The sequence below is a fragment of the Eurosta solidaginis genome, chromosome 4 (genome assembly GCF_040869045.1).
Source record: "Eurosta solidaginis isolate ZX-2024a chromosome 4, ASM4086904v1, whole genome shotgun sequence".
Lineage (NCBI taxonomy): Eukaryota > Metazoa > Arthropoda > Insecta > Diptera > Tephritidae > Eurosta > Eurosta solidaginis.
This window is the reverse complement of record NC_090322.1, coordinates 274,325,146-274,353,016: the sequence shown is the minus strand read 5'-3', so window position 1 is coordinate 274,353,016 and position 27,871 is coordinate 274,325,146. Positions and strand designations below refer to the sequence as shown.

Genomic DNA, 27,871 nt, shown 5'->3' with positions numbered 1-27,871 from the left:
GCCCTTAAAACATTGCATGACAGATGCTTCGCATTAAAATATGGCAAGGATGTTGTCACCGTCGCAGCTGGCAGCCACTTTTGCATTGTTTACTATATAGTTTGGCAGCTTTAGTAGAGGTTATGTTGCGAATAGAGTGGAAGGCAGTGGACTAGGCAGTCGAATGTCATATAATGAAGGAATGGTGTTCGGAGATTTTTCAAGGTTAAAAAAAAAAAGATAAGAGCTTTAATAAAAATAAAACTATTGTTTTAATAACAACAAAAACGGCTTATATATTGTATATACATAAATTCGTAAGGATTATCTCACTTTAAAATTTGAGTTATTTAACTCAAATTATTTAATCCAAAGTTTTTGTTTGAAATTGAGTCGAGAACTGTGCGTGTGAATGTGCGAATTTTCGCCGATCAGCTGTTAGTTGCGCTACTTGGTAAAATTTACAATGCACTTTTGGGTAGTCTGATTTTATTTTCTCATATATTTTTGTTCGCTGCTGAAAGTGAAATAATACATTTTTAATTAATTATTAATTCTGAAAAGTGACTATAATAAAACAGGAACAATTGATTTAGCCGGATTTACAGGAACTGAGTATTTCCCTACTTATGGGCTGTAGAGTTCATCTCAACGGGCAACAATTAAGGACGTGGCCAGGGAAAAAAAGTTACGCAAATAAATTTTATGAAAACAGAAATATCAAAAAACGGATTTAAATTTAGAAAAAAAACCAGAGTTTTAAACTCAACAGTTGAAGGATTAATTATGAGTGGCGGTGGAGTTGGCAGCGATTCTGCAGCGCAAAGTGGTCCGCGAGTTGTACATATATACAAAACGGAAACAGGTAAAATTTGAGTGATGTATTATAATAAATTTGGTGATAAGCTTTTTTATTATTTATGTATAAGCAAAATATATGGATTCTTAAAACTATAACAAGCATTTAAACGGTGCTGAAGATTTAATATTAAGATTTTAAATAAAACAAAAAGCCAATTTATCGATTTTCTTTTTACTTTTGATTACAGGCTTTGGTTTCAATGTTCGTGGGCAAGTTTCCGAGGGTGGGCAACTTCGCTCAATAAATGGTGAATTGTATGCTCCGCTACAACATGTTAGCGCAGTTTTAGAAAATGGAGCAGCAGAAAAAGCTGGAATAAAGAAAGGAGATCGAATACTAGAGGTGTAAGTATGATTAAGGGTGAAACTAGATGACCCTTCAACTTCAGAAATCAAGAAAACTTGGTTTCCTGTTATCTTATGTAGTACACTAAAGCATTGGAAATACCCATCTGTCAAAACTTGTTTTCGGAGAAACATATGTAGGCAAAAGTCTAGAACAGCGGTCGACTGCTAATACGGGTGGGGAGAGTTGTCAAATGACACAATCAAGACGACGAAGGCGGAAATAAAAAATTTTTCGGCTATTAAAAGATATTCTCGAAAACCCGAAAAATGACCACAGAGCACTTGGGGAACAGGGGATGAGATCCATAGTACTTTTGCGCAGACCATTATTTTGGAATTGGCAGCCTTCGGCCGCGCCTATAATAAATGGGCTGATTAAATTTATGCAAAATACCTTTGAACACTTTTTTTTCGTCTATACAACAAAATTACAACAACCACATGAAAATTTTCAACTACACCTGCAAAAATCTGCCGAGAGTCCACATTATTTTCCGCCTTTGTCGAGGTCAATTCGCATTGTTCGACATCTATCCCGATATTTTCGGACGCGTATTTGCAATCGACCGCTGACTTAGACTTTTACTGAAACATAATCCCCCAGCGGGTTAGGGGATCAGAATATACCCGCGGTAGGTATGCCTGTCGTAAGAGGCGACTAAAATACCAGATTGAAGGGGCTGTGTAGCGCAACCCTTCAGGTTGCCAGCGCAATATATAGCTTCTCCAAACCCAATTGTCAACCTCACCTATCCGCGGCGAATCCTGTTTCACTAACAGACGAGGCTCTGGCGACCCCAAGCTGCTCATGGAACTTCGGGGTGGGGAGGGAGGGAATGGCATGAAGGTTTAATGTGGCCACATAAATCGTTCCCGAGATGGTCGGGCTAGCACCTTAATGGTGCTATGGTACCGGAGCGTACCGGATCTGTATCCGGAAAAGGACCATCACATCGATAACACTCCCCAAAGCCTTCGGGGAGCAACCTTATCGCTACAACAACAACAACAACAACTGAAACATAAATAAATGGGCGGAAATTTAATACATAATATATCTATGTAATTGAGCGACATGGCTGATACGCCCCCTCAGAGGTTGATTTGTCATCAAAATATCATTCATCAATAAGTTATAAGCTACTGCTTTGATCCCTAGTAAATACATATGTATGTATGTACATACGTAGTCTATAAATGTTAAGGAAATTTTACTTTGTTGGTGCTCCGGTATAGTTATAATTAGGAGCGACATATGTATATACGTTCGTATTTGGAATTAAGCATAATTAAATTATCTTTCGCCTACTATACAGTTTTACAAATGAACATACTCACAAACATACATATATGTGTACATTCATATCTACGTATTTTAGGTTTTAAGACAAATATACCGGCGTTTTGTTATGTTGACTTAAGAATTTGTTCTCTCCGTAGGGCAATCCAAACCTACTTAAATTTTCATTTTATTTCATTTTCATTTTTATTGAGCATTTTTCTTATACCTATCTATTTACATATGTAGCAAAGTTACAAAAGCAAAATAAAAATAAAAAAGTTTAACATTATGAAGTATAAACTAACGAATGCATCATATGTGTATGAGACCGTGTAGATATAAGAAAAAGGTAAGACATTTTTTATGTTAATCTTAACATAGTGACAAATGTCATATCTATCAAAAATATTGAAATATTAGTGCAGTGGGGTGACTGCTAAATATTGAAATTAAGTTATAATTTTTTTTAAAACCTACATATGATTTTTAGCCTAATTACAAGATGCTACTGTGGAAAAGCTAAAAGTAAGTAAAAGAAAAATAATGGTGTAGGTATATAAAATAAAGTAAAGAAAGTTACTACTTTTATTTTCTTTTAGTCTCTGTTATTAAGCTGCTTATTGAATAGGTCGTAGCAAAACCTCGATTTCATTATGTGAGAACCTCAGAAGAAAGGATTTCACACATTTTGTAAATTGTAGAATATTACTCATGACCCGAATTTCGGAGGGTAGTATGTTGAAGAGTTTCCTGGATACCATTGTATAAAACTTTGTTTAGTGTGTGGTTCTGGAAGGAGGTACAATAACTGTAGGATGAAAGTTTATCCTAAGGTTATAAGTTTCCGACCTCATACTCTGCAGATAACCACACCTAATGAAAAAGATTTTTAAAACTTTAAAATAATAAAGGTTTCTTATTGGAAGAATCTCTAGACCTCTAAAAAGCTCTCTTGAGGGATGCAGTCGATTTACATTAGATATTTTACGAATAACGAATTTTTGTAAAACTAGGATAGACTGAATTTTATTAAAGGAGCTCCAACCCCCCCCCCCCCCCCCCCCCCCCCCCCCTCCCACCCCTGATACCATATAACAATTTAGAATGGAAAAGCGCATAATAAACTGTTTTATGGGTATATTTTGAGCAGCAACCTCTGAGATGATAGAAACAACGTAAAGAATATTGGAGATGATGCTTTAGGCGGGATATGTGGATGCCCCAGTTCATTTTTTGATCTACAGTTACACCTAGATATCGAAAATCTTCAAAACCATCAATTATAAAGCACTCGTTATTACAAATAGCGAGCGGATTAAAAATATCATACTGAGCCATTTGTCACGAATTATCGCGGAGAGCGACACGCTCATAACTGGAGGACTACATCTGGTCTTATTTTTGCATTCAAGCTAAAAAACATTAGTTTGGTTTTATTGCTAACAACGAGCTTGTGTTTAGCGAACCACGTTCTTAAAATATGTACATCATGATTTATGCTACTTATCAAGTCGAACGTATTTGATGAGCCGTAAGCTATCGCTAGATCATCTGCAAATGCAGTGACCTTCCCCAAGAATGGCATGTCGAAAATTGAATTTACGTACACCCGAAATAAAACAGGACCGAGGACGGAACCTTGTGGAACGCCAACTTTATTTGGATTAGAGCTACTGAGGGTTCCGCAGACTTTAACGCGTTGTACTCTTCCATTAATATACGATTTGAACCACTCATTTATAAATCCTCGAAAGCCAGTATGATATAATTTATTGAGTATAATTACATGATCCACAGTATCAAAAGCTTTTGTGATGTCAACGAAAAAACTCGCGAAATGTTTTTACTGTCCAACTCTTGTTGAATAAATATACAAAAATCTAATAGAGCATCCTCGGTTGACCGGTTGGCTCTAAATCCGAACTTCCTTGGGCTGAAAAAGCTCTTGCTTTCAAGAAATAGTAAAATACGGCTTTTAAGGGCTTTCTCGAAAACCTTAGAAATGGAAGGTACTAATGAAATTGGCCTATAATTGTTTTTATCTTCCCTGTTACCCTTTTTGAATAGAGGAATAATAATCGCGCATTTCAAGTCTTCTGGAAAAGTTCCTGAGTAAACATTAGCATTGAAGAGATGTTTCAGAATGTCTAGTAGGTTAAGGGCTATATGTTCAAGCAATTGGTTGGAAATAGCATCATGACCACAAGAACCGGAGTTGTTAAGTTGTTTTATTATTGTTAGGTTCTCAAAGCCAGAGAAAGGTTCAAACAAAAAACTATTGCCTGAACTAGTTCCTTCCCTACCTGACATCACAAAATTGCAGGAAGAGGCATTAGATTGACCGACTGAAACAAAAAAATCATTAAATATATTAGATACAGCAGAGGAGTCGTCAATGATGTTACCATGATCACTTAGAGCAATAGTCTTCTCATCACCGATGCCGTTTGGGTTGATTTTAACAATTTCCCATTCCTTCTTTGTGTTGCCGCTACATTCTAGTAACCTATTACGAAAATAAGTATCTCTCTGCGACTTAATATTCTTTTGTAATTGCTTACACAACTTTTTATACCTGGAATGGAGCTCTTGATTATTTGGGTGTTTCCTACACTTTGCACCCAGTCTATTGTTAAGCTTTGTCTTCTTGATAAGGTCAAAACTTATCCAAGGTTTAAGTTTAATTTAATTTTTTTCGTGGAGCGCGGTTAAAGCTAGCAAACTGGATATAATTTTGAAGCAAATTTAAAAATGTAGAGTACGCCTTGGATATGTCAGTCTCTGAATAAAAATCAACCAAATCCTCTTGACGTAATTTTTCATTTAGTAGCGAATAGTTAATTTTTGTTATTTTTGGTTTCTCCTTTTTTTCTTGAAAGGGAAATCCTATCTTGACACCAGTCATGGAGTGATCTGTAATATTCAGATCCAGATTAATTCCAGTGAAGGTGCACAAACTGTTGGAACGGCAAAAAATATGATCCAAGCAGGTGCCAGAAGAAATCCTTGTTGGTTCGTTTAAATAGGAAATAAATCTGTCATTCGATTTCCCCGTCTCATTTGAGAGAACATCATAGTTTTCTTCTAGCATGTAATTCTATAAAATGCAGTAAGAAATCAATACATTGTGGTATGAAAATTAGTATGTTTGGCTATAATTAGTCATCATTTTGGAAACAAGTTTGCAAGAACTTTACATATGTTTTTAATGTTGACATTTGTTTTCTTTCTACTTATGTATGTATTTCTTAGTTAAACGTTTCAGTGGTTAATAAAAGCCATTTGTTAAAACATAGGTTTTATGTATACAAACACACATATGGACATATCTATGGTAAATCACGTTACAATTGAATCGTTTATTATTAAAAGGGCAAGTGCCCACATTTTCAATTTTTTCACCAGACACAAAAACGATGTAACCCTTTTCTTTATATTTATTATCAATTATTGTAAATGGTAGGTTTTAGGTAAGAGGAAAACAGGTTTTAACACGCGTATATTAGCTTCCCATGTATGTATATTTGTTTGCAACTTTCTAGGCTAGGCGCGAAAAAGAGAGTTCAAACAAATATAGTTTAAACAAGTGAGGAAGGCTAAGTTCGGGTGTAACCGAACATTACATACTCAGCTGAGAGCTAAGGAGACAAAATAAGGGAAAATCACCATGTAGGAAAATGAACCTAGGGTAACCCGGGAATGTGTTTGTATGACATGTGTATCAAATGGAAGGTATTAAAGAGTATTTTAAGAGGGAGTAGGCCATAGATATATGGGTGGACGCCATAAGGTGGACCAGGGCGGAGTCTAGAATTTGTTTGTACGATGTGGGTATCAAATGAAGGGTGTTAATGAGTATGTTAAAAGAGCGTGGACTTAGTTCAATAAGTGGACGTCTTTTCGAGATATCGCCATAAAGGTGGACCAGGGGTGACCCTAGAATTTGTTTGTACGATATGGGTATCAAATGAAAGGTGTTAATGAGTATTTTAAAAGGGCGTGGGCCTTAGTTCTATAGGTGGACGCCTTGTCGAGAAATCCCCATAAAGGTGGACCAGGGGCAACTCTAGAATTAGTTTGTACGATATGGGTATCAAATGAAAAATGTTAATGAATATTTTAAAAGGCAGTGGGCCTTAGTTCTATAGGCTGACGCCTTTTCGAGATATCGCCATAAATGTGGACCAGGGGTGACTCTAGAATTTGTTTGTACGATATGGGTATCAAATGGAAGGTGTTAATGAGTATTTTAAAAGGGAGTGGGCCTTAGTTCTATAGGTGGACGCCTTTTCGAGATATCGCCATAAAGGTGGACCAGGGGCGACTCTGGAATTTGTTTGTACGATATGGGTATCAAATGAAAGGTGTTAATGAGTATTTTAAAAGGGCGTGGGCCTTAGTTCTATAGGTGGACGCCTTGTCGAGATATCGCCATAAAGGTGGAGCAGGGGCGACTCTAGAATGCGTTTGTACAATATGGGTATCAAATGAAAGGTGTTAATGAGTATTTTAAAAGGGCGTGGGCCTTAGTTCTATAGATGGACGCCTTTTCGAGATATCGCCATAAAGGTGGACCAAGGGCGACTCTAGAATTTGTTTGTACGATATGGGTATCAAATGAAACGTGTTAATGAGTATTTTAAAAGGGCGTGGGCCTTAGTTCTATAGGTGGACGCCTCTTCGAGATATCGCCATAAAGGTGGACCAGGGGTGACTCTAGAATTTGTTTGTACGATATGGGTATCAAATGAAAGGTGTTAATGAGTATTTTAAAAGAAAGTGGGGCTTAGTTCTATAGATGGACGCCTTTTCGAGATATCGCCATAAAGGTGGACCAGGGGTGACTCTAGAATTTGTTTGTACGATATGGGTATCAAACGAACGGTGTTAATGAATATTTTAAAAGGCAGTGGTGGTAGCTATATATGTGAAGGCGTTTTCGAGATATTGACCAAAATGTGGACCAGGGTGACCCAGAACATCATCTGTCGGGTACCGCTAATTTATTTATATATGTAATACCACGAACAGTATTCCTGCCAAGATTCCAAGGGCTTTTGATTTCGCCCTGCAGAACTTTTTCATTTTCTTCCACTTAATATGGTAGGTGTCACAACCATTTTGCAAAATTTTTTTCTAAAGTTATATTTTGCGTCAATAAACCAATCCAATTACCATGTTTCATCCCTTTTTTCGTATTTGGTATAGAATTATGGCATTTTTTTCATTTTTCGTAACTTTCGATATCGAAAAAGTGGGCGTGGTCATAGTCGGATTTCGGCCATTTTTTACACCAATACAAAGTGAGTTCAGATAAGTACGTGAACTAAGTTTAGTAAAGATATATCGATTTTTCCTCAAGTTATTGTGTTAACGGCCGAGAGGAAGGACAGACGGTCGACTGTGTATAAAAACTGGGCGTGGCTTCAACCGATTTCGCCCTTTTTCACAGAAAACAGTTATCGTCCTAGAATCTAAGCCCCTACCAAATTTCACAAGGATTGGTTAATTTTTGTTCGACTTGTGGCATTAAAAGTATCCTAGACAAATTAAATGAAAAAGGGCGGAGCCACGCCCATTTTGAAAATTTCTTTTATTTTTTATTTTATTGCACAATATCATTACTGGAGTCGAATGTTGACATAATTTACTTATATACTATAAAGATATTGAATTTTTTGTTAAAATTTGACTTTAAAAAAAATTTTTTTTAAAGTGGGCGTGGTCGTTCTCCGATTTTGATAATTTTCATTAAACATATATATAGTAATAGGAGTAACGTTTCTGCCAAATTTCATCATGATATCTTCAACGACTGCCAAATTACAGCTTGCAAAACTTTTAAATTACCTTCTTTTAAAAGTGGGCGGTGCCACGCCCATTGTCCAAAATTTTACTAATTTTCTATTCTGCGTCATAAGGTCAACCCACCTACCAAGTTTCATCGCCTTATCTGTCTTTGGCAATGAATTATCGCATTTTTTCTGTTGTTCGAAATTTTCGATATCGAAAAAGTGGGCGTGGTTATAGTCCGATATAGTTCATTTTAAATAGCGATCTGAGATGAGTGCCCAGGAGTCTACATACCAAATTTCATCAAGATACCTCGAAATTTACTCAAGTTATCGTGTTAACGGACAGACGGACGGACGATTCCTTTATACCTGTACAACCAACCGTTATCCAATCAAAGTTAATATACTCTGTGAGCTCTGCTCAACTGAGTATAAAAACTACAAACCTCGCCTTTATAGAATATGAAACTAAAAAGTGAAAAATAAATATAGTTAAAAAAAACTTAAAAAGACGCTTTTAAATAATATCGAACTAAAAAGTTATAAATAATTTTCAAAATCAGTTTAAAACAAATAATGAACGAAAAAACTACTAGTGTTATTGTAAAAAAACGGGGGCGCCTTTGTGTCATATTTTTCGTATATCGACCGCCCGTCGCTTTTTTCACTATAGTACTACACGATTTCCAGTTGTAAATTAGAAAGCGTCAGATATAAATGCGAAAGCGTCATATGGAAATGAGAATAGTCAATTGTAAATGCGAAAGCATCACTTCCATATGGGAATAGTCACTTGTAAATAAGAATAGTCAATTATAAATGCGAAAGCATTTACGTAGTCAATTATAAATAAGAAAGTATCACTTGAAAATGCGAAAGCGTCATATGGAAATGAGAATGGGCACTTGTAAATGAGAAAGCAGATCCAAACTTATTGCTTAATAACCTTAAACCGTGGTTAGCTTTTTGGATGGTATTTAACCACTATTTAATTCACTAAAATAATACTAGGTATTAGTAAGGCTTTGTTGATTATTCTCATTGTGTCCCTCGGACTTCGGACTACTTATGCATTTTTTGAAGAGAAGTCCAGGTTGTTGTTGTTGTTGTAGCGATAAGGACACTCCGCAAAGGCCTTGGGCGTGTTATCGATATGGATGGTCCTTTGGAGGATGCAGATCCTGTACGTTCTGGTAACAATCGATATTTTTGGTATGACCACATGCAACCTTCTAGGCCATTACCGCTCCCCCACCCCCTAGATCCATCAAGAGTTCGGGGTCATCAAAGCATCGGCTGTTAATGAAACAGTATTCGCCACCGGCAGGTGAGGTTGACAATTGGGTTGGAGAAGCTATATATTGCGCTGGCAACCCTTTGCGAGGGTTGCGCTACACAACCCCTTGAATTAACTTGGTATTTTAGTCGCCTCTTACGACAGGAATACCTACCGCGGATATATTCTAAGCCCCCTAACCCGCAGGGGCGAAAAGTCCAAGTTCTTGTACAGTGGTGGGATGAGAAGGAACTATTACTTATACTTTTACATAAAATTTACAAATTTTATTCTTAATATTCTTAATATTTATAATTGACTACATATTCTCAATTACAAATTACGGTTTCGAACTTCCATTTGATGCTTTCTCATTTACAAATTACTATTCTCATTTACATATTACGCCTTCGCATTCACGATTGACTATTCTAATTTACAAGTGACTATTCTCAATTACAATTGACGCTTTATAATTTTCAAATGACGCTTTCTCATTTACAAGTGCCTGTTCTCATTTCTATGTGACGCTTTCGCATTTACAATTCACTATTCTCAATTACAACTCACTATTTCCAATTAAAAATGACGATTTCGCATTTACAATTGACTATTCTTATTTACAAGTGACTTCTCAATTCCATATAACGCTTTCGCATTTGCATTTGACGCTTTCTAATTTACAACTGACAAATCTCATATACAATTTACAAATCTTATTTTCAAATTACGCTTTCTCATTTTCAAGTAACTATTCGCATTTTGAAATGACGCTTTCTCCTTTTAAAGTCACTATTCTCATTTTCAAATGACGCTTTCTCATTTACAACTGGAAATGGTGTAGTATTTTTCGTTCATTGTTGTTTTAATATTTTTGAAAAGTATTTTTAACTTTTCAGTTCTATATTATTTAATAGCGTATTGCGTATTTTTAAGTTTTTTGAAACTATATTTATACACTGGAATAATGGTAAAACTTCTTTTAATGTCATTGTTTACTATATTGTTTGGCAGATTAAATTGAAGGTATCCTCAATGCGATATCTTCCAAAATTTCCACAGTTTATTTAAAAATAGAACTTGAGCTTCTTAAAGATTTACGTAATATGGACGTTAGTAATGTTTGTGTATGTGTGTTACTTTTTAGCGATCAGCTGTTAGTTGCGCTACTTGTTAAGGTTTACAATGTTTACTGCCTTCCACTCAATTCGCTACATATCCTCAATTTAAGTTGCCAAACTTTTTTTATTGGACGTTGTGGTAGCACACTACCCTCAAGTGGCTCAATGAAACCATGCTAATCCTGTTCATGTGTACGCACCCCGTAGGACCGCTGTTAGGCATAAAGTCCCGGGAGGTGGGGGGTGATTTAGTCGCCCCTACTTCGTATGCGCATTTCTCTACGCTCCCTTTCAGCATGCATCAATTTCGTCATAACAATAAAGGCCATCTTGTTCACAGAAGTCCAAAAATCGATTTGTCCGCCCATTCGGGGAACTAAATTCCTAATGGAAGGCTCCTCTTCAAAAACTCCGTATACAGAGATTCTTTCACCGTGAAAACGAGGGCAGGGAAACATTACATGTTCTGCGTGCCCGCTCAATATCTGTGTGAGGTGGTAATTTAGTTCGCCGTGTTTTCGCTCGTACCATTCCGCTATATTCCGAACTAGCATGAAGGTCCCTTTTCTCGATTCTTCCCACCGTTCTTGCCACCTAACTATTGTTCGTGACCTAGCGCTTTTTTCCCCTAGTGTGTTAGGGGCTTAGAATATGCCCGCGGCAGGTATGCCTGTCGTAAGAGGCGACTAAAATACCAAATTCAAGGGGTTGTGTGAACCCTTTTAGGTTGCCAGCGCAATATATAGCTTCTCCAAACCCAATTGTCAACCTCACCTATCCGTGGCGAATCCTGTGTCATTAACAGCCGAGTCTCTGGCGACCCCGAACTCCTCATGGATCTAGGGGGCGGAAGGGCGGTATGAGCTAGAAGGCCGCATGTGGTCATAACAAATCGTTCCCGAAATGGTCGGGCTTGGTACCGGAATGTAGCGGATCTGCATCCGACAAAGGACCATCAACATCGATAACACTCCCCAAGGCCTTCGGGGAGTGTCATTATCGCTACAACAGCAACAATAACCTAGCGCTTTTCTTAGCATCTTCAGATGGTCGCCTGATTCCAATGTCATATAGTGTAGTGTCTCTGCATGTTCATTAATTAATACATAAGAAGGTATATGTTTTTAAACGGTTTTATTTAGCTTGACTTGACAGGCTGGCTGGTTGGTTGGCTGTCTGGCACGAATTTTGGAATTGAAATTTCAGTAACTTCCCGATAAGCTACACGCTTGAAACTTGGAATATAGTTCAGAACCCGATGACAATGCAATAATAAGAAAAAATCGCCGCTAGGTGGCGCAAGGATCGAAATATTAAAAAAAAATCGTATTTGTGGTCCGATTTGGCTCATATTTGGAACACATAATACATACAAGAATAGAAAACGGTCTGTGAAATTAAATCGCCGCTAGGTGGCGCAAGGATCGGAATATTCAAAAAAATCTTATTTGTGTCCTGATTTGGTCCATATATAGAAATAGAAACCAACCTGTGATTTCCGATTTGGCTCATTTGGAACAAATATTACATACAGTCCGGTAGAAGTGATATCAAAATATTTTGGAGTTGGAGGAGGGACAAGCATACGTGGTGCAGAGTCGAGTAAAGTCTTTGGAAGGATTATGTATTCAGGACTTAGATTGCAACAAATTGTCAGGAAAGAGTCCTTGTAATAATGAGTCACTAAATGAACTATATAGAATGAGAAATAATAGGCAATTAAATAAAGACTAAAAACTTGAAAATAAAATAATAAAAAAAAATTTTAAGTTAAACGGTTTTATTGAAAACAATACTTACATGAAGTAATAATAATATTAAAAGTTAGAAAATAATTAGGTAGGTCCTAGGTACTACATAGTCATCACACTCCTCATCAATCTAGGGCGTTGATCAGACAATTAAATAAAAGCGTTGCACGCGTCAAATTTCTATTGATAGTCTTATATAAGACCAACTGAACCTTGGTAAGGTTATGCTACGCCTCACATTTTTAGAAATTTCACGCGTCCAACGCTTTTATTTATTTTTCTGATCAACGCCCTAGATTGATGAGGAGTGTGATGACTAGTACCTAGGACCTACCTAATTATTTTCTAGCTTTTAGTATTACTATTACTTCATGTAAGTATTGTTTTCAATAAAACTGTTTAACTTAAAATTTAGTTTTTTAATTATTTTATTTTATACTTGTTGTTTGTTTTTGTTTTATTATAAACATTGATTTTTATGATATATAAAATTTGGATGCATTGTGGATAAAATAAGTGTGATATCTTATCCGTCAACTGTCTAACAGGATATTCAATATGGCTACTTTTGAGCGTTTTTTTTTTTTTTTTTGTTGTTTATTTTTAAAGTTTCATACATATGTTTTCTTAATCCAAATAAACTAGACTAAAAATTTAGTTGCAAAAAAAAAGATACAATGTCTAAAGAGGAGCTCTCAGTATCTATGATAAATATTATTCGTATACTTTTGTGGTAACAGATATTTCCATGAGAGTTTGTATGTTATTCAATGAAACATATATGTATGAAAACCTAGTTAGCAATTTGGTAATATAATGAAAAAATTAAGAAAAAAACATTATATAAATGTAATGATTTGTATAAGATAAAAACTGATAAAAACTTAAAACTACATATTTAGGCTAGTCCTGTAGCCACCAACATTTTAAGGTATCTTTTGAGGTTTTCACATCTCTGGAAGGTATACTCATTTCGAATCGAAGTTCGCCTTCTTCAGGTTGGGAGAGTTTAATCGATTTGTCTGTCGCTCTGCGGTATCTGTGGTACAACATAGGTACAGCATCATCATTTCGCACCAACTTATTTTTGTCAAGGTAGATAAATGCCTCTGGCGGAGTGAATCCTAATTTCAGAGACTCTTTTATATAATTTTCGTTGATGTCGAATGGCCCATTTATAAGGTTATTCATATCGCAGTTGAAGCATCTTTGTATGTGATTTCTTATAAGGTTAATTATGTAATTATCTATCCTGTGAACCTTGGCTTTATTATATAGTTGGCTATTGGGATAGTATTGTTTGTAATCACTTAGTGGTTTCCTATAAAGTGATGTACATACTCTTAGACATTTGCGTTCAAAAATTCTAATTCTTTCCATGTAGGATGGAGATATGTTGAACCATATAGGAGCGGCGTATGTAATTATGGTTCGTATTAAACATTGGTACATGATTATCTTGACTCTGGATGATACATGTCGTGAATAGAACAATTTTTTATATGAAAAGAATGCACTACTGGCTCGCTCCAACTGTTTATTTACATGATTATTAAAGTATAGGAACTTATCTAAGTTTATTCCTAGATATTTTACATTGTCCTGCACCGAAATATTTGAGCCGCTCGTGCTTGCTTTTATTCCGAATTTTTTCCAATTTTTTCGTATGTCTTGGCTACAATTTTTAACAGGGGGCCTAAACAAGATTGTCTCGCATTTGTTTATGTTTATTTTAAGGTGCCAATTTTTTGTGTATGTTTCTATCTCATCAAAGGTTTTTTGAAGATTTGAGTTTATGGCATATATAGTATTCTCTGCGTGATAGATGACGAGGTCATCAGCATATGAGATGATATTTTCAAAACTATTTATAAGGTCCAAAATAAAAATGTTAAAGAGTATTGGAGAGTTTACTGTTCCTTGCTGCAACCCATTTTCCATTTTGAAATTTTGGGAGCTTTGCATTACACCATTAGATATTGTGAATTGTTTTTTGTATATCATGTTGTAAGTTAACATTAACAGATGCAGAGGAAATTTGTATTTAATTAATTTAAATATTAGACCATTCAACCATAGTCCATCAAATGCTTTTTCTAGATCAATCAGACATGCGCCTGTACAATATTTTTTATGCCAGTTCCAGTTGATGAATGAAACAAGACAGTGAATTGCTTGCGTGGTAGAATGTTGGTATTTAAACCCAAATTGTTTTTCATTCACAAGACCCTTTTCGTTACAGAACTTTGTTATATTGTTACTTACTAGTACTTCAAATACTTTGCTGATATTCGGAAGAAGGCTTATGGGGCGTAGGTTATTTATGATAGTAGGATCATTGCCTTTTTTAGGTATGACAATGGTTTTCGCTCTTTTCCAATTTTGGGGGAAGTAAGCGTTATTCAACATGTTATTAAATAACGAGACGTATTCTAGTATCATTATAGGTGGCAAATTTTTCAAAACTATATTTGGTATCCCATCCCAGCTACTTTTGAGCGTTTTGACAAGGTGTTCAGTATGGCGGCGCACATGGTGGTATAACCAGGTGAAGTAAGCCGTCAATTGTCTCGCTCTAAATTCTTCTTTGTTCTGTAATTCGGCTATCTGAAAATTTTTCACCAATGTCCCGAAAAAGTGTTGCTTTTTGCATTTTTCAGGAGTAAAATATTCCACTTTTAGTACTTTTTTCACATAAACTATTAGGTGAATATCGATGGACCTTTACCGGATTTAATTACAGAAATTCATCATTTAGGGTATCTTTGGTGTTGGCTTCCATAAGTAAGGCCGTACTAAACTAATACTTCCATATTTTTGATATTATCATTACATACATATGTTTAATTTGTTCCCAAAAAAATTGAAACAAACTATTTGCATTCGCGTCATATTCAACCAAGGATCTTCCCCTGTGCAGTACTACTGAAGACTTCCGAAGAATTATTTTCTCATTCCTTCAAGAACCCCATAATTGTCGTATTATACCTTATTTTGAAAAAACTTCGCCTAAACAGAGGTATTCTAAGTATAGAAAAAATTGTAACTTACTGTTGCTGTTTGGCCCTATAAATCAGAACACTAAGATGAGAGGAATGTTACACTTAAGGATTGTAATTTAAAATATATTTATTTATTACGACTCTTACGAGCCTAGATCAACACTTAAAAATATTATTGCATTAATTAACAATATATACTATGAATATGAAACTGTCAAGAAATTTTGGGGGATCTTCTGAATAAGTTTGCTATTATATATTAGAAGAGCATATGTTTTAATCCCGACTCTCAATGACAAATCAATAAAGCAGATGAACATGTCAATTCATTTTAAGGGACGGAAGCCCATTTAAACCTATCACGATCACTTCCAAGTGTGACTGTAAAACTTTTCATCGAACCCGAACCCCATTTAAGTTCCGCCAAACGCAGAATAGTTCAACTAAATAACTGACGTACATATGTAATTTATATTAATAACACATGCTTCTTTTATGTCCGGTTTTTCAACGAAAGTTTCAACTGCAGTTGAAATTGAGGTCAGTTAAAGTGGCCAAATTGAATTTTTTATTTTTATTCGTTACTAAAAGTAATGTTAACTCGCACTGGTCCTTTGTATTCACTTTTGCATTGGCGTTAGGTGGCACTGATACGCGGAAAAAAGCCATTTCTGTAATGGCTTTCGTAGCAAGGTATTTATTTTTCTACTCCTAATTTTTCAAAGCGGGTAAACATTTTACTCTCTTCTGACCCTCGAAAATACATCACTACCGTTTCAGATAGCGCACATCTTCTGTCCTTTTTTATTTACTTCACCTGGTCATTCCACCATGGGCGGTGCATAGGGTCGGCTATCTTCAGCGGGTGATGAAAAGAGATACAGAATGAGGCAGCGATAGTCAAATTAAAATCAGGTGATCCATTCCATTATACAAAAATAGGAGGTAGTTTCATTTATGCCCCTATTACCGTTTACAACTCAACTTAGTTGTGTTGTAATTAAAACAACTCAACTTTAAGACAACTAAACTCCTGTTTGGTATTACGAATTACAACTTATTTCAGTTGAAGTTGAATTGGTGTTGCCAACCTAGGAAAGTGATGATTTGACAGATAAATGAACAGCTGATCAATTTGTGGCGGAAATTTAAGCATTTGCAAAAGTAATTTTGTTATTACAAGATATTATATGATATGAAATCTATTTTACCATAGATGAATGGATTTGCAACTCTTTAGCTATCATCCGGTGGCAAAATCCTGAGCCAGATAAATAATTTTGCATGTAAATGCAACAACAACGATTTGAGCCAGATAAATCCAGATAGAAGTCTGGTTCAATTTGTGAGCCAGATAATTTGTTAATTACTTCTTTTTAGTTTGGCAACGCTGCCTTTAATAAACCTACTTTTTGAAAAATAGATGTCGCTGCTTAGCCTTTCGCCGTATGAGTTAAATGAAAAACAGTGGCGACATCTGCCTATCACATTTCACGTGTGCGAAAATTTCACGACATCTGCTTCTCAAGTCTCTCAATGATCCAGAGCATTCCCGTGAGAATTGAGCGTGAGCCGGAGCTGTAAAACTTACTGAAAGACGGCATTTGTTTCGAGAGAGCGCTGTCAATATGCACATTTTTTATAACATTTGTAAATGATGCCACTCCAAACAAAAATGGGTAGATCTGAATATGGGTATTTTTGACAACATTTCGGCGATTATAGTTTCAATCATTTAGTAAAATGATAGTCGTAAAATATTCATTTATTTAAACTTATTTTACAATAATACGACTAGTTAGTCAAATATAAACAAATCGAAGTAAAATTTACGTTTTGATTAAATTAATTAGTTAGATATTGTAACGCATTTAACTCACAGTGAAAACCATATATTCTTTTGAAATTTCAGTAAACCGGACCTATGATAACATCATTTAATGGATAGGGCTTATCCTACATGTCTGACGTTCCAGGTTCTGTGATCAAAATGGACTGGTTGCATCGGGACTTCATATTTACAAAACCTGTTTTTAGTGATAACTTTTGAATGGGAAATAATATTTACCTTCCGCCTTCGAACTAATAATATTTACACTAAAAGATGTATTGTTATCCTTTTTCCATAATTTTTTAAGACATTTCTACAGTTGTACGTCAAACTAAAGTACACCGAAATTTTTGGCCCGTTTTTCATTTTAGCTGGCACTTTTTTTGTTCTGGCAGCCGCTTCAGCTGGCGCGAGGGATTTATCTGTGATTGTTGCCAGTTCAAATTTGAGATAAATCCCTCGTGAGAGCGCGAAAAATGAGAGAGTTGCGTATCAAGTCATATTTGTATTTTACAATGGCGAAATGTTGGTGATTAACATGTCGCGAATACGGAAACATTCGCGTGATCATTCCTATCCCTTGGAACTACCAAGCACCAAGTAAGAAAATGTTTAAGTGACAAATGATGAGCTTGAAATGAAGTTATTTTGCAGATTTGAAAGTAAGCATTTTGCTCATTACTAAACACAATTAAGGATCATTTCCGCAAACGCGTTCGAGGGAAGGCTTTATCCCTATTTTAAAATTATGCGCCACACTGAGATTCCTTGCTGATGGCAGCTATCAAAAATGCTGTGGAAATGATTTTGGTGTTGGACTGGTTTTAGATATTATTGAGGAGCATATTTGTGCGAAGTGGATTAAAACCCAAACAGCAAAAATTGTATTTTACTCTAAAACAGGATTACCACGAGTAGTGATTAGTATCAATGGGACTCACTTTCGCATAATTTCACCTATTTTGGCTGTATCCGAACTGCGGCCAGCCTCGTCCAACTTCGGAATGTCCCTCCATAAAGTCAAAAAGTTATTGTTGTTGTAGCAGTGCTTCGCCCCACCTAATAGGTGCGACCGATCACAAATTGTCATCAATGTCCTCTAACGGGAGTCCAAGGAAACTTGCAGTTCCAACAGGGGTGGACCATAATGAGAGGGGTGTTAGAGGCGTTGTTTCCACATTACAATTAAAAAGATGGTTGGTGTCATGTGGGGACACGTTGCAAGCGGGGCATACATTTTGTATGTCGGGGTTGATTCTGGATAGCTAAGAGTTGAGCCTGTTGCGGTATCCAGAACGAAGATGAGCTATAGTGACTCGCGGTTCCCTGGGGAGTATGCGTTCCTGTTCCGCAAGCTTTGGGTTCTGTTCTTTGAGTTCTCGATTCACCGGGAAATTCCTATCATAAAGGTCCGACGCCTGTTTGTGGAGTTCACTGAGGACCTGCTTGTGTTTTTTACTTAATACGGATGAGTTCTCAGGTGCCGTATTTCCTCATAATGAGATGACTCCTTAAGCCCCTAGGCGGTGTTGGCTCATCAATCAGATGTCTGTTGGGATGCCCAGGTTTCTGGGTATTCAACAGGAATTGTTTGGTGAGCATCTCATTTCTCTCCCTGATGGGGAGTATTCTCGCCTCATTATGTAGATGGTGTTCTGGGGACATAAGAAGACAGCCCGTGGCTGTTATTCAATATAATCCTTCGTTTAGACGTTGTTTTTTCTATAAATGTGTACAAAATTGTTTATTATTGCTTGATTTAAAAACTACTGGCTTTCAATTTTTTGTTTTTATTCGGTAACGTTTTCCGTGCACCATCTAACTCTTATCAAAGGTGGTACCAAAAGACGTGTTTCGATCTCCGTTTTTAGGATTCGAAAGCGGAAATTAAAAATTTTATTTCTGTCCAAAATATTTACAAAAACCCACAAAATGGCCCCCAGAGGGCCCGAAATATGAGGCCCGATCTATAGTTTTTTTGCACAGAACATCTTTCTGCGTTGGCGGCCTTCGGCCGCGATTTGTAAAAATAACCCTGGGTGGATCCAGCGCCTTTCTGCATTAGTGTGTACAAAAAATCCGGCAAAATACAACAACCACATGAAAATTTGAACCGAAATGATATGACAGAAACTCAATTTTTAATTTTTGTTTTCGGATTCTAAAATCGGAGGTCGAAACGTGTCTTTTGATACCAACTTTGAAAATTTTTGTTGAAAATTAGGTGGTGAACCGTCTTGTACAACGTTACCTTTTTTCAAAACAACTGCAAATTTGTATGAGACAACTGCTAGTAATCAGTTGTAAGATTTTGACGTCTTTGACAACTACACCAACACAAGGTTGTAAACAGTAATGCCACAAAAAGTTGTTAGACCAGGCAACTCAGCCGACATTTTTTTGACAGGTTGAGTTGTAATCTGTAAGACCAAATTGCCAAATTTCAACCCAACCAGAGTTGAGTTGTAAACGGTAATAGGGGAATTAGTGTCACCTTAGCCACTTGACTTTTGCGGGGATAATGACAATCTCACCAAAAACAAGCTACCAGATGAAAAATGTTACGAATTTTTCTAATTTTGATGGATTTCATATTAATGAATACGACTGAATTACTTTCATAGTTATTTTAAATAAAAAAGAAAAAAAAAATGAGCCCCATGCCTTGAAAATATTTTAATACGAAATATCAGCATAGGAAAGGTTTCTACATTTTTTTGGTGGAAAAAACATGGATCGAAGTATACAAAGCAAGGGAATATAGCCTACTTAAGTGTCCGTACGTTTGCTCAGAACATTTTGACAAAACATACACGTTTGTCAATTGCTTGCTCAAAGGAGGTCCTTATAATCTGACACCGCAATTAGATAAATTGGCTACAAGTCCACATTTTTTATTTTTTTATTTATTGTATAATTCAATAGTTGCGCTTTAGGAGGGAATTGTCAAACTATTTTTTAGGGAGAACATTACCCTGTAGCTCTGCAGGTTAGCCACTAGTTATGAGAGTATTTTTGCCCATGGTGCCACGGGTCACCTTGGGGCTATACACATTCTGTGCCCTTTTAGCATTGACATAGATGTGCAGACTTTGGAGGTACACTTTTTCAGACCAATTCTAAATATTCTCGCGGAATTTTGTTCTCGCGGATTTTTTTATTCCCGCGGAAAAATTCCTCCAATTCTGTTCTCCTAGGGAGAACAATAATTGGGGAATAGGAATTTCGAATTTTCGAAGTCAGCTGTTTTGTCAATTGAAATTTCGTTGCACATTTCTTATTTTGTTTAAAAAATTGAAAAGTTTAATTATTGTTGCAAATTTGTTGGAAATTAAGAAATAAAATATAAACATTGCACAGTATTTATTGCATTTCATGTGGTATTCACTGAAATGAGTAATGAATTGGTGCCACAGCAACATCAACAGCGGAACATAAGAAGAAGACGGCCGCATAACACAAATCTGCCGGAGTTGCCTGCTTTCATTCAGCAAAGCAATTTTCTGGCGGCCAAGTTGAGTTGAATTCGTCCTTCATCATATGCCAAAATCTATTTAAGCCTTATTAAAAAATCCTTGCGCAATTTCTGGATGGCTGCATCAAATTTGTATACCAAGAGCTCTACCGTTGCTTATGATATACTTTTCAACTTAAAATAAAGTATATTGTGGTTGTAGTTGTTGTTGTATTAGAAGTGAGAATATTGTGGTAGAATATAAATACATATTTTAGCACAAATTTGTACAAATAAGTGTTCTTTCTTAAAATAACCAATTTCCTTTAACTATTTTGATGCATTCCCTTTAATTTAACAAGTGAAAAAACTCCTATGAAATGGCAGAGAAATCTCCCTCTCCCTCACATTCATAATACCTACTTTTCTCCCATAACCGGTTTCCGCTTTTTCGAACATTGTTCAGAATAGGAGGAAAGGGAGAAGTGAAAAAACTCACAAGGAATTTTTATTTAGAATACGAGGAATGGGAGAAGGGAGAAAACTCGCACGGAATTTTCGTTTAGAATTGGGCTGTTTATCAACATGCTTTGAGAAATATCCACTGTAGCGGCATGATAATAGGGCCATGGTAGAACAACAGGCTTTTTCGTGTATTTTTTTTTTCTGTCTAGGGGTCAAGCTGCCATAAAGATATCGAGTCATTAACCAATGTATGAGTCATTATCCACTATTTTTCAATAAAATTGCATGTTTTATCAAAGAGGATAAATGTAATAAGAGACGTCACTCATTACTTTGTATAATGTTTTCGTTATGCTAGTCGTACGTTTTTTTTGTGGGCGAGATGTGCATAAATGTCTTCTATACATTTTCGTGGCGTATTTGTGTTTATTTTTCCGACTGTATTTAATTAATTAATTAATGCTCTTTCCAAAAATCGTATTTGCACACAGCATGGATAAATGCGAGACAATTAAAAATGTCCCTCATGGAAAACATTAGGCATCAATTTTTTTAATTTCCTGCGAGTTACTCGCCACTCGTAGCAGACTGGTGGCTCTTATTATATTTATCCTCTTTGGTTTTACTATATTCACATAAATCGTGCTAAAGCATATTATTGTTGTCTCAGATGATCATTCCGTTTTCATCCTAAATGAAATTTCCATCTCGAAAAACCACAATTTCGCCTTATACAGTAACGGTATGGCAACGCTTCTGGGAAAAAACAAACATTATGAAACTTCAAAAATCCCAAATACGTCAAAAATTTTTTAGTGGAACTACCTTCTTTTTTGTATCCTGATCCATTCTGTTTGTAATTTTGACATCTATGCAGAAGTTATCACACTTGTCTTATCCACAATGTTTGGATGATTGAAAATAAAATGTATTCTTGTTAGATTTTTTTAAAATAAAAAGACGTATTAATTATTTAATGGACATACAGAGACACCACAACAGATCGGCCATTTCACCTGAGAGTAGATCTACTGGCATTTTCTTGGATAAAACATAGGCTACACGCATATCTTTTTGGTCGACCGTTTTAAATCCGTGCCATACTGATGCTGCATATAATATTATCGAGCTGGTTTTCGATAATAGCTGACGTGTAGCTTCGCCTGGGCCGCCGATGTTGGGCATTATTCGCGTTCGGGCTCCACTAACTCTAGAAACTTTCTCCCCCACCGCCCTGAAGTGCTTCTTAAAAGTTAGTTTTGAGTCAATGTTTACTCCAAGGTATTTCAAGAAAGGCTTTGAATTTATTTGATAATCTCTTATGGTTAGGACTAACTCATCCACAGTCCACTTTCAGCTCACCACTGCTCTGTCTAATTGCTAGCCATCTCCAGCCCCATGTTCGTCAGCCATTCCTTTCTTCCTCCCACGGCGTTTTTACATAATGCTTGCAGCAGATCAAGTTTCTTGGCCACTACTACTACGACAATATCATCTGCATATCCGACAATTTCCGTGCCTCCGGGAAAATCGATTTGTTGCACACCGCCCTACATCGCATTCCATAGCGTTGGATCCAGAACAGATCCCTGAGGACACTGCCCGTGATGTGCTTTCTTGGTCCCCTATCCGTATCAAAAAGGATTACTCTGTCGCTTAAATAGTTACCAATTATTCTGAGTAAGCAGGTGTGCCACAGTTTCGTAGCGCTGTCATTATCTGCATCCATTTCGCGGTTTTAAAAGAACTTCTAATATCCAATATTATCAGTGCACAGAGCTTCCTTTTACTTTGGCCTCCGGTTATGGCTCTGCGGGCTATATTGACAACTGTTTGTATTGCATCTATCGTGGATCTCAATTTTCGAAATCCAAACTATTTGACAAGCCTACTGTACTTTCCAGGGTCTGCTGGACACGTTCACTAATAATACGTTTGATAATCTTTCCTATTGGACCCAACATACAAAGTGGCCTGTAGGAAGATGGCTGGTCGGTCATCTTACCAGGTTTCAGCAAAAGAACCAGTATTTGACGTTTCCATGCGTGGATGAAGACGCCTTCTTGGATACGGGCGTTGAAGAGATCCGATTTTCTACACATTATCGCTGATTTAAGGGCTGGATTTGGCACTCCATTCAGTCCTGGAGGCTTACTATCTCTTTGTGTTGCATCCAGTCTTGTGTCGGAAAAAGAGTTTCTACGATCTCGGGCATGTAGGCTATTTTAATTATCGCCATCACCGTTCTGTAAGCCAATCCCCAAGATCGGCACTACCCATCGGTTCCTTGAAGCACGCTCTCTTGCTCTTTTTTATATTTTTAAGCGCCTTTCTTTGGGCTATGTAGCAGAGGTTTACGCCGGTCACTTAATCGGCGGCGGCGGCGTAGGCTCTATTATATACCGGCGGCGGCGGCGTGTCCGGCGCGCCGACAAAGTGATCGGCGTAAACTTCTGAGTTGAATGACTGGCAGAGTATCACATTGTCCACAACTAATGAATATGGAAACATACTGCTGCCGTCAATGGTATGTTTGACGATCTGGAACAACATCATTAAGGATGAGTATGTGGGAGGCTTGTAACGCGAAAATGAAAAAAAATTTTATTTGGAAAGGGTTTGTTTGTACCAGGGATGCACCTTAACGTTAAGCTAATCGTTTATCAAAAAATGTCCACCGTTTCCGTTGAAACACTTCGAAATATTATCGATAAAGAAATTATCAAGATAAATTGTATCTCGTTTTTAACCGAAACGAAAAGCTTTCGTTAACGTTAAAAACGTTAACGAAAACGTGATACTTTATGTTTGAATTATGCTGGCAATGCTATAGCCATGGTGAAGCCGTAAGGTGGCAACAACGAGCGCACATACACACACACCCTCTATGTAAGTTGTTTGTGCAATTCGTTGGTGGTAATGTCAAAAATACTCTGAGAAATGTTCGTACTGTCAAAATTCATGAGAAAAGTTGCAATCAGCTTGGATAATGCTTTCACCTTTAATGACTCCGCCATCAATCAGCTTTGCCAGCATAGTTTGAAATTAATAATCAACATAAACGATTTGATTTCGTTTTGATATGGCAGAAAACGAAACGAAATCATTTCGTTAATTTGACGATCTTAACGTTAATAAACGAAACGAAGTCATTTCGTTTCGTTTATTAACGTTGATTATCGTAACGAAATGATATCGTTTCGTTGGTTAAGCATGCCTGGTTTGTACGTATTTAAGGAAACTGACGTTTCGGCCATTTCGGAAAGATCCGCGGTTTTTGCCTCTCGCGGATCGTTCAGAAAATTGTCTTGCACAGAGAGGGAGAAATACTTAAAATGGTAAAACTTTTGTAGCGTAGTTTCACTGAAGGAGATGTTCTGGGCTAACTATAATACCCGTCGTCGGCACGATTTCTTTAAATCATTTGTGGCTCCTTGTTGGTTACGCACAAAGGCGACTTACGGTTGCTATTGATGGTCTATTGAAAGTCATGACTCTCGTGGCACAGTTTTAACGATTAGTATCAATGCTGGCTTATTGTTGATCGCACCAAAGGGCGCCTTCAGCTTTTTCGGCTGTTTCTAAGAGCTACAATTCCAGACGTGCGAACAGTAGCAATCCCGACCACCAGTCGTTACCACGCATCCTGGCCCTAATACAATATGCCAGCACAGAAGCTATAGGGCTGCGACTTCGGACTCATACCTTCGTCGACGTCACTTTCCTAGAAGCTCTAGGTGTAGCTCCGAAGACTTTCTGACGGATGTTTTTGTCGCGCTATGCGTCCGAGCTACACCAAAAAACACCTTGAAACATTAGGAAGTAACTATTCTGCCAAGGATGCCGGCCTCGACATCATAAGCAGTCAAAGTGGATATCATTGCGTAACTCATGGGTGAAAATCGTATAATCCTTGGCGCATCTACATAATTTAAACTTGCAAGGACCGTGGATAAAAGTTTTAAAATGTAGACCAAAATTTGCATACGTTTGTGTTCGATAAATTTACTTCAATAGTCTTCGTTTCCGGCCTTATGATATAAGATCTCATTGTGGATGACCGCCTTCAGTTTTCAGTCTAGTTCGACTATCCTCTTCGTTAGGATAGTAGAACACCCGGTCATCGACTGTCTTGAGAAAGCTTTTGCTTCACCACTTTGAGTGTTCTTGCGAAGGACAAAGCCTCACCTGGTAAATATATGTGCTTACCTATTTTCATTTGTAACAGGAGCCGTAACGGGTGACATTTAAACACGGTTGATAGGCTATATCCAATGTTATACAGTCCAAGGTACAAGTTGGCGATAGGGCCACCAACTTTAGGAAATGTCAAACCGGGAGACTTGGGTGTCCAATGATGAAGTGTGAAAATCAAAATTAAGATTTCAGACGCTATTTTATAGTAAAGCAAATAAAGTGTTTTTCCAACCTTTCTCATACATGTTGAGGATATGTATAAGCAACTTACATAAGTATGAGCTGAAAATCATTTCAAAGGAGAATTTAAACCACTGGAGCCATACTAAAGGATTTTGTAGCACAGATTTTCCTTAATCTTCGAGCCACTCCGGATATAAAATTCGGCATCTTTTTCTTTTTCGGGTAACTTGCTTTTTTAACAACTTGAGGACATTTTGAAAATGTGTTCTATATTTTGGGACATTTCATTTAAATTCATTGTTCTTTGTTAATATTTTGAAAAAATTATGCGAAGTGAGCATTTATATTTATTATATGTATAACTTTTCTTTAAGTGTTTTGTTTTAATAACTTGGTGAATTCGGTAATGCGAAATCCGGCATTGGAAGCGCCTGTTTTCTCAAATAACTTTTGAACGGTTAGAAAGTATTAAATTTCGCAATAGGATTTTTATAACTGGCAGTGATGCGCATCCCTTGATACCCCTTTCGACCACATCGGACCACTTTTCCAGACGAACAATAAATGGCCTAGACAGTCTCAAAAGAGTAGAAAATATAGTAAGGCGCCGGACGCCGCCGCCGCCGCGCCGATTTTTTTGACATTCGGCGGCGTATATCTCTACCATGTAGGTATTGTGTAGCTCATCATATCGTGGCGACGAGCGTTCCCTCTGTGCCCTTCGCCGTGCCTTGTGGCATGTTCTACGCTCCTCCGCTATTCCTCGTTCCACCATGTTGTTAGTCTTCCATGTGAATTTGAAACGTGCTAGTCTCCCATGGGACCGACGATATAATGTAAATGAAAGCAAAGGAAAAAGTAAATGCTCATATGTACTTATATGTTAAATGTACATATGTCTAAAGCCGTCTTTAATGGTGCGTCCCTGTTTTAATTAAAACCACTAAATGAATAGCACATTAAAACGATAACATTATCAATAACCCAAATAAAGGCATATAAAAAATGTGTTTGTGTATAAATACGTACCACAATTCTCCAACACAAGCTTTGCACTCCAGTAACATCGGCACAATCAACCAAGATGTTGCAGTTATAAATATGAAGGAACTTCAGACTTGGCAATTGAAGTTTATTTCACCCTGGCCATTCACATACAAAATTTGGCGAAGCACTGTTATAAACATTCTCCCCATACAACAAAAGTACTTGCTAACATATTTTGTGTCGTATTGATTTGTTTTATTGCAGTTAGAAAAGTTACCAATGAGTGGGAAATTTAATTTCAGCGCCCTTAGCCAAAGAAAATGTTAAAGTTTTCTTCTTATGCTTTGCTTGTAACAAAAGTTACAAGTCGGCTACTTTTTCATGTCAGATGGCGCCAGTGTCGCTCAATCTACGGTTCTCCACAAAAATATAGATTGCATATTAGACTGGGTCGATTTGTTTGGACGAAAGTTAACCGATATCGCGCCATCGATTTTTCGATAGGATTTGGGCTCAGGGAAAAAAGTTCCACTACGCATACCCAAAAAAATAATTTTCGAGCCGGCGAAATTTAATTTTTTGACTTTTTCGACTTTGCTTTTTAAGGTTTTTTTCGTGACCTACTAAAAAAATTTTCATTCGATTGTAAAATTTTCATGTATACCCTGTTGTTATAAATATACTTGTTATATTTTAAAATTTATAATTATTAGATTATTTATTTATATTTATAAAAAAAAAAAAAATATATATATATATATAAAATATTTTTTGGAGTTCAACAAATACGACTTTTGAAATAAAGTATAATTATTTTTTAAAATAAATAGTTTTATTTAAACTATATTGGCGATCCCATCAACGGACCTAAAATTATTTGAACGTGCATACTTGTACAACGAATTTGGACTTAAATTAACGTTGTTAAATGCAGAACTAGTGAATTATAAATGTTAATGTGACTATAATTATTACATACATGTGCCTACACAATGATACGGAAATGTGATTAAAGAAAAGCCAGATCATTAAGGCAGTGATTAGTTTAAAACTCAAAGACTATTTTATATAGAAATTTGAATATCAGAAACATATTCTTAAATAAACTAAAAATTTGTATAGTGTAAAAACATCTAAAAGAATTTTGACTAAAATAAAGACTATTATTTACAAAATAGTTTATATGCAAAATTTTCGCTTCAACATCAATAAATTATTTGAACAAGAATCTTTAAATTTTTAATACAATAGTGCACAAAAATAAAACAATTATAAAATTAAAATCTCTACTATTACAATACAATATCTGAATCAATCCATATGAAAACGTCTAATTCAA

The 27,871-nt window shown here is 36.4% G+C and overlaps 1 protein-coding gene across 1 annotated transcript in view; it reads left to right on the top strand.

Moving 5' to 3' along the window:
* Positions 1-444: 444 nt before the first annotated feature.
* Snx27 (sorting nexin 27) overlaps positions 445-27,871 on the top strand; it is a 60,476-nt gene continuing 33,049 nt past the window's right edge. Inside the window, exons 1-2 of the mRNA XM_067786287.1 lie at positions 445-844; positions 1,029-1,185. Coding sequence (XP_067642388.1) covers positions 685-844; positions 1,029-1,185 — 317 coding nt within the window. The 5' untranslated portion in view covers positions 445-684. The remainder of the gene's footprint in view (positions 845-1,028; positions 1,186-27,871) is intronic.